This window comes from Oncorhynchus masou, chromosome 16 (assembly GCF_036934945.1).
Source record: "Oncorhynchus masou masou isolate Uvic2021 chromosome 16, UVic_Omas_1.1, whole genome shotgun sequence".
In the NCBI taxonomy this organism is placed as follows: Eukaryota; Metazoa; Chordata; class Actinopteri; order Salmoniformes; family Salmonidae; genus Oncorhynchus; species Oncorhynchus masou.
Genome location: NC_088227.1, coordinates 38,991,397 through 39,003,526, shown reverse-complemented (window position 1 = coordinate 39,003,526; position 12,130 = coordinate 38,991,397). Strand labels below are relative to the sequence as shown.

Below are 12,130 nucleotides of genomic sequence, written 5' to 3'. Positions count from 1 at the left end.
GAGAGGTTGAAAATGTCAGTGAAGACACTTGCCAGTTGGTCCGCGCATGCTTTGAGGCCACATCCTGGTAATCCATCTTTGTGAATGTTGACCTGTTTAAAGGTCTTACTCATATCGGCAACAGGGAGCGTTATTACACACTCGTCCAGAACAGCTGGTGCCCTCATGCTTGTTTCAGTGTTGCTTGCCTCGAAGCTAGCATAAAATACATTTATCTCGTCTGGTAGTCTCGCATCACTGGGCAGCTCACGTCTGGGTTTCCCTTTGTAGTCTGTAATAGTTTTTAAGCCCTACCACATCCGACGAGCATCAGAGCCAGTGTAGTAGAATTCAATCTTAATCCTGTATTGATGCTTTGCTTGTTTGATGGTTCGTCTGAGAGCATAGCGAGATTTCTTATAAGAGTCCGGATTAGTATCCCGCTCCTTGAAGGCGGCAGCTCTAGCCTTTAGCTTGATGCGGATGTTGCCTGTAATCCATGGCTTCTGGTTGGGATATGTACGTACGGTCACTGTGGGGATGACGTCGTCGATGCACTTAATGACGAAGATGATGACTGAGGTGGTGCAGTCCTCAATGCAATTGGATGAATCCCGGAACATATTCCAGTATGTGCTAGCAAAACAGTTCTGTAGCGTAGTGTCCACGTCATCTGACCACTTCCGTATTGAGAGAGTCACTGGTACTTCCTGCTTTAGTTTTTGCTTGTAAGCAGGAATCAGGAGGATATCATTATGGTCAGATTTGCCAAATGGAGGGTGAGGGAGAGCTTTGTATGCATCTCTGTGTGTGGAGTAAAGGTGGTCTAGAAATTTCCTCTGGTCGCACATGTGACATGCTAGTAGAAATGAGGTCAAAACCCATTCTAGTTTGCCTGCATCAAAGTCCCCGGCCACTAGGATCACCGCTTCTGGATGAGCATTTTCTTGTTTTCTTATAGAGTTGGTTGAGTGCGGTCTTAGTGCCAGCAGCGGTCTGTGGTGGTATATATACGGCCACGAATAATGTAGATGAGTCCTCTCTTCGTAGATTGTGTGGTCTACAGCTTGTCATGAGGAACTCCACCTCAGGCGAGCAATACCTCAAGACTTCTTTAATATTAGACATCGTGCACCAGCTGTTATTGACAAATAGACACACACACCCACCCTTCATCTTACCAGACGTAGCTTCTCTGTTCTGCCGGTGCGTGGAAGATCCCGCCAGCTCTATATTAACCGTGTCGGTTGATTGCACATTGGCCAATACAACGAATGGCAGTGGGAGTTTACTCGCTCACCTACAAATTCTCAGAAGGCAGCCCGAGCTCCTCCCCCTCCTCCCCCGTCTTTTCTTTACACAATTGACAGGGATTTTTGTCTGTTCCCGAGAAAGCGGTATATCCTTCTAGTCAGACTCGTTAAAGGAAAAAGCTTAGTAATCGCTGTTCTGATGTCCAGAACCTATTTTCGGTCATAAGAGACGATAGCAGAAACATCATGTACAAAATAAGTAAAAAAATACGTTGCAAACAAACTAATAAAAAAACACAGTTGTTTAGGAGCACGTAAAACCTTAGCCATCCTCTCCAGCGCCATTCTACTAGTGTTTGGGTGTTAGTGGGTGTTAGTGTGTGGGTGTTAGTGTGTGGGCGTTAGTGTGTGGGTGTTAGTGTGTGGGCGTTAGTGTGTGGGTGTAGGTGTGTGGATGTTAGTGTGTAGGCGTTAGTGTGTGGGTGTTAGTGTGTGGGTGTGTGGGTGTTAGTGTGTGGGTGTTAGTGTGTGGGTGTAGGTGTGTGGATGTTAGTGTGTAGGTGTTAGTGTGTGGGTGTTAGTAAGAGTGTCAGTGTAGGCGGATATACAGGTACACGTAAACAGGGATGAAAAGTGACTGGCAGCAGGAATATATAACTACTAATGGTAGTATATACATGTAAACAAGAGTACTAGTGACTAGAAGCAGGATAAATAGATAGATACATTATGGCAATCAACTGATTATGGCAATCAATAACTAATTAACAGCAACGTAATGGTTGGCGTCAGTAATTAGTGTGTGGGGGAGGGAGAGCAGTCGTTGTTAGTCATTTAACAGTCTGATGGCCAGGTGATAGAGCAGTCAGAAGGTTCACTGTGATATGTTATTATATTCTTGGGTCAGGTCAACAAATATACACATATGCAGGCAAGCTTTCAAACACTTTTCTCTCCTCTCCTCCCCCTCCTCTTGTCTCTCTCCCCCTCTCCTCCCCCTCCTCATGTCTCTCTCCCCCTCTCCTCCCCCTCCTCTTGTCTCTCTCCCCCTCTCCTCTTGTCTCTCTCCCCCTCTCCTCCCCCTCCTCTTGTCTCTCTCCCCCTCTCCTCCCCCTCCTCATGTCTCTCTCCCCCTCTCCTCCCCCTCCTCTTGTCTCTCTCCCCCTCTCCCCCCCTCCTCTTGTCTCTCTCCCCCTCTCCTCCCCCTCCTCTTGTCTCTCTCCCCTTCTCCTCCCCCTCCTCTTGTCTCTCTCCCCCTCTCCTCCCCCTCCTCTTGTCTCTCTCCCCCTCTCCTCCCCCTCCTCTTGTCTCTCTCCCCCTCTCCTCCCCCTCCTCTTGTCTCTCTCCCCCTCTCCTCCCCCTCCTCTTGTCTCTCTCCCCTCTCCTCCCCCTCCTCTTGTCTCTCTCCCCCTCTCCTCCCCCTCCTCTTGTCTCTCTCCCCTCTCCTACCCCTCCCCTCCTCTAGTTGTCTATCTCCTCCTCTCTTCTTTTGTCTCTCACCCCCTCACCTCCCCCTCTCATCTTCTCTTGTCTCCCACCCCCTCTCCCCCTTTCCTCTCCTCATGTCTCTCTCCCCCTCTCCTCCCCTCCTCTACTCTTCTTTTGTATCTCTCTCCCCCTCCCCTCCTCTACTCTTCTTTTGTATCTCTCTCTCCTACCCCTCCTCTAGTTTTGTCTCTCACCTACTCTCCTCCCCCTCCTCATGTCTCTCTCCCCTTCTCCCCCCTCCTCATGTCTCTCTCCCCCTCTCCTCCCCTCTTCTTTTGTATCTCTCTCTCCTACCCCTCCTCTAGTTTTGTCTCTCCCCCTCTCCTACCCCTCCTCTAGTTTTGTCTCTCCCCCTCTCCTCCCCCTCCTCATGTCTCTCTCCCCCTCTCCTCCCCTCCTCCAGTTTTGTCTCTCTCCTCCCCTCCTCTAGTTTTGTCTCTCTCCTCCTCTCCTCCCCCTCCTCATGTCTCTCTCCCCTTCTCCCCCCTCCTCATGTCTCTCTCCCCCGCTCCTCCCCTCTTCTTTTGTATCTCTCTCTCCTACCCCTCCTCTAGTTTTGTCTCTCCCCCTCTCCTACCCCTCCTCTAGTTTTGTCTCTCCCCCTCTCCTCCCCCTCCTCATGTCTCTCTTCCCCTCTCCTCCCCTCCTCCAGTTTTGTCTCTCTCCTCCTCTCCTCCCCCTCCTCATGTCTCTCTCCCCCTCTCCTCCCCTCCCCTCCTCTACTCTTCTTTTGTATCTCTCTCTCCTCCCCTCCTCTAGTTTTGTCTCTCCCCCTCTCCTCCTCTTCTTTTGTCTCTCTCCTCCTCTCCTCCCCCTCCTCATGTCTCTCTCTCTCCCCTCTCCTCCCCCTCCTCATGTCTCTCTCCCCCTCTCCTCCCCTCCTCTAGTTGTCTCTCCCCCTCTCCTCCTCTTCTTTTGTCTCTCTCCCCCTCCTCTCCTTTTATCTTTCTCCCTCTCTCCTCTACCTAATGTAGACGTCCTAACTAAACCCCCTGAATTCCCCTCCATCCTCATCTAAAACGTGATGTTTTCTCATTAAGTCGATGAGGCTGGACTAGATAAGAATGTTAAGTACGTTGTCATTAGAACTCTCCCTCAACAGATATTGGACTTTTTTTTTTCCTCCAATAGATTGCCTCGATAATAAGTATGTAACTTCTGCTTGTCCTTCAAAACTTATGGAGGGAGTGGGGGAAACGGAACAGTCTGTTGTTGGTGCACCAACAGCTGTAGCGATGTACTGTACATGACATTATTGTAGGTCCCTGGTGGGAAGCGCCAAAGACCAAGGTTAGTCTTGACTTTGGATTGAGAAGGAAATATACTGATCAGGGTAAAAAAGCAAAGCACACAACTTCAGAAACCAACCCCAGGAACTTAACTGTAAGCTCATAACTATAAAAACACAACAAACAAAAAAACATCTCTAAACAAACAAACAACTACCTACAAACAAAGAAATAAACTATTCACAATATTTTCTAAAATAAATATACAATTACCGCTTTATTTTCCCAGTTTGTACATTTAGTGAACTCTGATTTCGAGGTCGAACAGACACCATCTCCAGTGGCATGGTTTCAGCTGTAACAGCAGTCTAATTGGTGTGAATAAAAGCTGGTTGGCAGACAGAACCCTACCCTGGGAGCTGAGTCACAGAGCGCTCACACACACGCGCAGACGCACACACACACGCGCGCGCGCGCGCACACACACACACACACACACACACACACACACACACACACACACACACACACACACACACACACACACACACACACACACACACACACACACACACACACACACACACACACACACACACACACACACACACACACACACCTCTGTTCTACTCCTGGTTCAGAAGTGATGCTGTCCAAAAAACACTCCGCTGCCTGACTACAAATGAACAGAGCCATGTATGTAGATGTTTTCTCTGCTAATGAGGGTTTTGTGTGTAGCTAAATGACAGAGAGGAAGTGTCCTCCGTTTTAAATGGAGGAGACTTCCTGGACTGGTGCTGTGGAGTTGTGAGAGGAGGTTGTTGGTGAGCTACTGAGAACAGACTGGATGTTATTCTAGTGTTTTGTAGTGTTGTTGGGGAACAAAACATTTTACAGATATCTGACAGAGTAATAATATCTGAGGTATGAGGTTAACATGAGATTCCGATTATGACCTGCAGGGATGTCAAAATGAAGAATATTTTTTTTATATATATTTTTTTAACAGGCATTAACATTTCACACAGTCCAACCGTGATATCGGCGTATCCGATCAGATAAGTGATGAGTGTGTTTCCAGTCAGCTACAGCTGACTGAATACGTATGGCATGTTGTTATGTCAATGTGTTGTCTTGGTTCACACAGAGACAGTATCTTACTAGGAGCGGCCTGTTCCTCCTCCGTAGGTTCCTCCTCTAGTTTCTTGGGCGGTCCCTTGATCTTATAGAGCATGGCCAGCAGACGACCCTTCATAGACGTGTCTTCCTGCTCCTCCTCCTCCTCCACTGGGATGCCTGCAGGAACCGAGACAGAAACAAATATGAAGGGCAGGACTGGGAGGATGATTTTAAACTCAGATGTCTCCATCACATTTTGACATAGAGGTTCATGTAGACCAGGGCAGCCCAACACTCTTCCTGGAGATCTACTGTCCTGTAGGTTATCAGTCCATCCCTCTTCCTGGAGATCTACTGTCCTTTAGGTTATCAGTCCGACCCTCGTCCTGGAGATCTACTGTCCTTTAGGTTATCAGTCCGACCCTCGTCCTGGAGATCTACTGTCCTTTAGGTTATCAGTCCGACCCTCTTCCTGGAGATCTACTGTCCTGTAGGTCATCAGTCCAACCCACAGGACGGTAGATCTCCAGGAAGAGGGTTGGGGAGCACTGATGTAGACCTAGAGTTTATTACTACAGTTAGCATATACAATCACTATTGAACCTGTCAACCCATTGATTGATACTGATGCCAGTCAAGAGTCGTCATGTCATATAGGAGTCAGTGTAACTTTGGGATGACTTTTTGAACGAATAACTGAAATTACGTATTGATTTGATGTCAACGTGAGATCTGTGAGTTACAGTATGTGCCTGCATCTCAAGTTAAGTTAGGATTTGTTATTTAACTGTGTGTGTGTGTGTGTGTGTGTGTGTGTGTGTGTGTGTGTGTGTGTGTGTGTGTGTGTGTGTGTGTGTGTGTGTGTGTGTGTGTGTGTGTGTGTGTGTGTGTGCGTGCGTGCGTGTGTGCGCGTGTGCGCCGTGTGTGCGTGCGTGCGTGCGTGTGTGTGTGTGTGTAAGTAGGTGTGTGCGTGTGTGCCTGCGTGCATGTTCTTCTGCATATGCGTGTGCTCCCATGTATGTGTGTGGTGTGCGTGTGAACATTGTACCGCAGTGCAGTCTCAGCTCATCATGAAATTTGTAGAGGTCCTCCTGAATCTCTTCAGGACAGGGACAGTCCTCCCCAGCAGCAAAGTTTAACAGGATGTTGATCTATATGGACAGATGGTGGGAGGGAGGGGGAGAGAGTTGGAGATTGCGAGAGAGAGAGAGACTCAGACAGAGAAACTGAGAGGCAATCCCTACACCACAGCATCATTACAGTGAGTCAGACAGGCCAGGAGATTCTCCCTAGATCTCTATGACATCACATCCCTAGATCTCTATGACATCACATCTGTTTGATCCAGGAGGTATAGGTCAAACCATCCAGACCACCAGCTTGGGAACATCATGTATAGAGGATGCTATGAGGAGATAGGAGACATTCTACACCTGCTATACACCTGTCATAGAAAAAAACGACATATTTACCTGATATTTGTTGGATATTTGATGATTATATACTTAACTAAACAGTAAGACATTTCTGTTCTATTAAATGTCTGTGTAAACCAAGAGGAGCCTAAAAACCTACAGCTGTCATTCCAATGATCAGATGTGGTGGGTGTCGCCGAGATAGAGAGAGCCTGGAGGAACATAACAAAGGCCTCAGTATTCCTAATTATCCTTGCACCTGGGAGACGACGCCAGTGGCAGATGACCACAGGACGAACCCAGAGTGGCTTATGGTGCCCCTCCCAATCTATAGGGGAGGGGTTGAACCAACCACTGAGCATTCTTGGTATCAGTTATATAAGAAACAGCATGGTCTGTAAAGGTTGGCTCTCGGGCCCAAGACAGTTGGGTTGACCAGTCTAATTATTGTAATAATTAATCAATGTTGATTAATAAAGATGATTTTTTTGAAGAAATTACAAAGTCTCTCTCACTTGATTATAATAATCCACCATACACAACAGATGGTAGCTAGCTATATGTGAAGAGGCATATGCTAACTGTAAAAAAGACTCACTGTAAATTAAATTGAGTCCCTGATCCGGGCTTCAAGGATGTTACCAGTGTTTTGATTCTATTTCTGGCACTACAGTTTCTTAATAAAACATACAATTATAAATAAATAAAATACATAGACGAATAAAGAGGTCTTGGTGAGGACAACTCTTAGTAAAAAGGGTTCCAAAAGGGATCTTCGGCTGTCCCCATTGGAGAAATATTTTTGGTTCCAGGTAGAACCCTTTTTGGTTTCAGTCAGAACCCTTATGGGTTCCATGTAGAACCGTCTGTAGAAAGGAACCAAAAAGGGGTTCTACATTCAAACCAAAAGGGGTTCTTCATATGGGGACAGCAGAAGGACCATTTCAGTGTCAGACATCTTGTTTCTGAAACACAGATCAGTGTATTTGATAACTAGCAGGAGAGAGATTGATCAGCATAGGCTTAGCAGCTGAAGGGGAGTGTTATTAGAGGTGTGAACAGGAGAACAGTGGGGAGCTCATTGGCCAGTGTGTGTGTGTGTGTGTGTGTGTGTGTGTGTGTGTGTGTGTGTGTGTGTGTGTGTGTGTGTGTGTGTGTGGTGTGTGTGCTCATCATCGTGTTGGTATGAGGTGTTCTCTCTCTTTCTCTCTCTAATGTTCTTCTACTCAGCTCCCAAGCACAGTGAGGAAAGAGAAAGAGTTACATGGAGGTTTAATAGATCATAGATCAGTGGTTCTAAGTATCTGAGAGCCTCACTACCACTGTGATTCACCTGCTGTTATATGCAAATAGTACTATACAAATAGTACAAACATGACACTTTGCAAGTGAAGTGTGATGGATCTACTTAATAACTTTGAACGATAATTGAACATTACCAACACACCTGCTAATAAGACACACCTGCTAAGACACACCTGACAAGACACACCTGCTAATAAGACACACCTGCTAAGACACACCTGCTAATAAGACACACCGGCTAATAAGACACACCTGCTAATACACACCTACTAAGACAAACCTGCTAAGACAAACCTACTAAGACACACCTGCTAATAAGACACACCTGCTAATAAGACAGAACCGCTAAGACACACCCGATAATAAGACACACCAGCTAATAAGACACACCTGCTAATAAGACACATCTGCTAATAAGACACATCTGCTTAGATACACCTGCTAATACGACACATCTACTAAGATGACACACCTGCTTAGACAAACCTGCTAAAAAGACACATCTGTTAAGATGACACATCTGCTAAGATGACACACCTGCTTATAAGGCACATCTGCTAAGACGACACACCTGCTAATAAGACACATCTAATAAGACACATGTGCTAATAAGACACACCTGCTAATAAGACACACCTGCTAATAAGACACATCTGCTAAGACGAGACACCTGCTAATACAGACCTGCTAAGACACACCTGCTAATAAGACACAACTGCTAAGATGCACCTGCTAATAAGACACTCCTGCAAATAAGACACACATACTAAGACACCTCTGCTAATAAGACACACCTGCTAAGACAACATACCTGCTAATAAGACGCCTCCGCTAATAAGACACACCTGCTAATAAGACACACCTGCTAATAAGACACACATGCTAATAAGACACACCTGCTAAGACACACCTGCAAATAAGACACACCTGCAAATAAGACACACCAGCTAATAAGACACACCTGCTAATAAGACACACCTGCTAATAAGACACACCTGCTAATAAGACACACCTGCTAAGACACACCTGCTAAGACAACACTGCAAACAAGACACACCTGCTGATATGACACACCAACTAATAAGACACACCTGCTAAGACACCCCTGCTAATAAGACACACAAGCTAATATGGCACACCAGCTAATAAGACACACCTGCTAATAAGACACACCCGCTAATAAGACACACCTGCTAATAAGACGCACCTGCTTAGATGACACATCTGCTAATAAGACACACCTACTAAGACACACCTGCTAATAAGACACATCTAATAAGATGACGCACCTGCTAAGACGACACACCTGCTAAGACGACACACCTACTGAGACACGCCTGCTAATTAGACACACCTGCTAATAAGACACACCTGCTAATAAGACACACCTGCTAAGACACACCTGCTAAGATGACACACCTGCTAATAAGACACACAAGCTAATATGGCACACCAGCTAATAAGACACACCTGCTAATAAGACACACCCGCTAATAAGACACACCTGCTAATAAGACGCACCTGCTTAGATGACACATCTGCTAATAAGACACACCTACTAAGACACACCTGCTAATAAGACACATCTAATAAGATGACGCACCTGCTAAGACGACACACCTGCTAAGACGACACACCTACTGAGACGACACACCTACTGAGACACGCCTGCTAATTAGACACACCTGCTAATAAGACACACCTGCTAATAAGACACACCTGCTAAGACACACCTGCTAAGATGACACACCTGCTAATAAGACACACCTACTAATAAGACACACCTGCTAAGACACACCTGCTAATAAGACACATCTGCTAAGACAACACACCTGCTAATACAGACCTGCTAAGACACACCTGCTAATAAGACACACCTGCTAAGATGCACCTGCTAATAAGACACACCTGCTAATAAGACACTCCTGCTAATAAGACACACCTACTAAGACACACCTGTTAATAAGACACACATACTAAGACACACCTGCTAATAAGACACATCTGCTAATACGACACACCTGCTAAAACACACCTGCTAATAAGACACCTCCGCTAAGACGACACACCTGCTAATAAGACACACCTACTAATAATACACGCCCATCAAGACACACCAGCTAATAAGACACACCTGCTAATAAGACACAGCAGCTAATATGACCCAGCAGCTAACATGACACACCTGCTAATAAGACACACCTGCTAAGACACACCTGCTAATAAGACACACCTGCTAAGACACATCTGTAAATAAGACACACCTGCCAATATGACACACCAGCTAATAAGACACACCTGCTAATAAGACACACCAGCTAATATGACACACCTGCTAATAAGACACACCTGCTAAGACACACCTGCTAAGACAACCCTGCAAACAAGACACACCTGCTAATATGACACACCAGCTAATAAGACACACCTGCTAATAAGACACACCTGCTAAGACACACCTGCTAATAAGACACACCTGCTAAGACACCCCTGCTAATAAGACACACAAGCTAATATGGCACACCAGCTAATAAGACACACCTGCTAATAAGACACACCCGCTAATAAGACACACCCGCTAATAAGACGCACCTGCTGAGATGACACATCTGAAAATAAGACACACCTACTAAGACACACCTGCTAATAAGACACATCTAATAAGATGACGCACCTGCTAAGACGACACACCTGCTAAGACAACACACCTACTGAGACACGCCTGCTAATTAGACACACCTGCTAATAAGACACACCTGCTAATAAGACACACATGCTAATAAGACACACCTGCTAAGATGACACACCTGCTAAGATGACACACCTGCTAATAAGACACACCTACTAAGATGACACACCTGCTAATAAGACACACCTACTAAGACACGCCTGCTAATAAGACACACCTGCTAAGACACATCTGCTAAAGCCACCCTCAGATGCATTTACAAGTTATATTGTGGCTTTAAACTGTTGGCTGCATTCGCAAGTTAGTCAAAACCACAGACACAGGGTTAAGATATTTCTGCATTCCAGACAGATCATTTACAGTTCGACTCAACACCCAAGCTGATGGAACCTCATATCAGTATAGCCACCACCAGGGACCACTGTAAGAGGCTGGGTTGTTTGAGACAGATTAGTCTAACATCTGTTGTTGTGAAAATGAGAAAACCCTGTGGGGGATATTTTGGTCAGGCAGGGAATCTGAGTACCAGAGGCATCTGTCTGTCTTGATTTAAGGCTTTAGAAGGGTCAAACGGGGCCCTGACTTTTGGTATTTTGGGGGGTTCTTGCTGTGCTTGAATTTTGAAAGGTTCATTTCAGAAAAGTTTTAAAAGTGTTTACTTTCTATGACCTTACAGCATTTTATGACAGTTTTTTTTTCTGATTCTGATATACTAGATACAAAGTATCATAATCAACAAAACAAAGCAGAACTTCTTTAACAACATGGTTGAATGTCGGTAGTTTTTATGTACAAAACGACAAGAAAGACGAGAACAGTACCTGCTCCTGAGGAGGGGATCTGAACTCCTTGGTCTTCTTGGCGGTGACGGCAGCAGACATGTTGAGGGCCAACATCAACTCGTTGTACCTGAACTTCTGGTTGTACTGCAGCTTGGACACGAAGCTGTCTGAGAAGGACACGATGGCCTCGATACGCTGCTTCAACTCACAGTCACAGAAGTAGTGCAGCAGCTCACACATCTAGTCGATAAGGAGGAGACAAGAGAGAGTTAGATCATGCACAGTACTGTGCAGTACAGTACACGACAGGCTTAGGGTCAATTCTGAATTGAGTTGTGAATTGCTTTTTAATAAAAGTTAGTATTATCTAGTAGACAGGAGAGAGATAAATTTGGTGTTCAAACATCTAGTAGAGAGGGGTATGTCAGTCAGTATTCCATATACAGTACAGTACTGTAGTTATTTACACATCTACACTACTTTTGTTACATGTGATGTACCAATTATAGCTTAATCTGATCACCAAAATGTTATTCAGTATAGTTGATGTTTTTGCTGATAGTAGTTTTGCTGGTAACGATTTTGCTGGTACATTCAACTTGATTTAGTAGCACACATCCCTGCAGCCCTCGCTGGGGGCCCACTATTATTCATATTTCTTGTTGTTTTGTGGGGGGGGGGGGTCCAACCGGAGGGCGGCCCCCCCAGATAGTATATGAACATGTCATAAGTCAAGATTTTTATTTTTTATTTTTTAAATTTTACAATTAGAGGAAATTAGCTATAACACTGCAACATGTTTCTCTCAGCCTCATGGCAAAATGTGTAGAATAGTAGGAAATAGCTATAAAACCTGTTTCCCTCAGCCCCT

At 45.4% G+C, this 12,130-nt stretch overlaps 1 protein-coding gene across 1 annotated transcript in view; it reads right to left on the bottom strand.

Moving 5' to 3' along the window:
• The window catches only part of LOC135557935 (ryanodine receptor 3-like), a 259,087-nt gene that overhangs the window by 113,861 nt on the left and 133,096 nt on the right, over positions 1-12,130 (bottom strand). The window contains exons 41-43 of the mRNA XM_064991658.1: positions 11,299-11,499; positions 6,117-6,219; positions 5,111-5,245 (exon numbers count right to left, since the gene is read on the bottom strand). Coding sequence (XP_064847730.1) covers positions 5,111-5,245; positions 6,117-6,219; positions 11,299-11,499 — 439 coding nt within the window. The remainder of the gene's footprint in view (positions 1-5,110; positions 5,246-6,116; positions 6,220-11,298; positions 11,500-12,130) is intronic.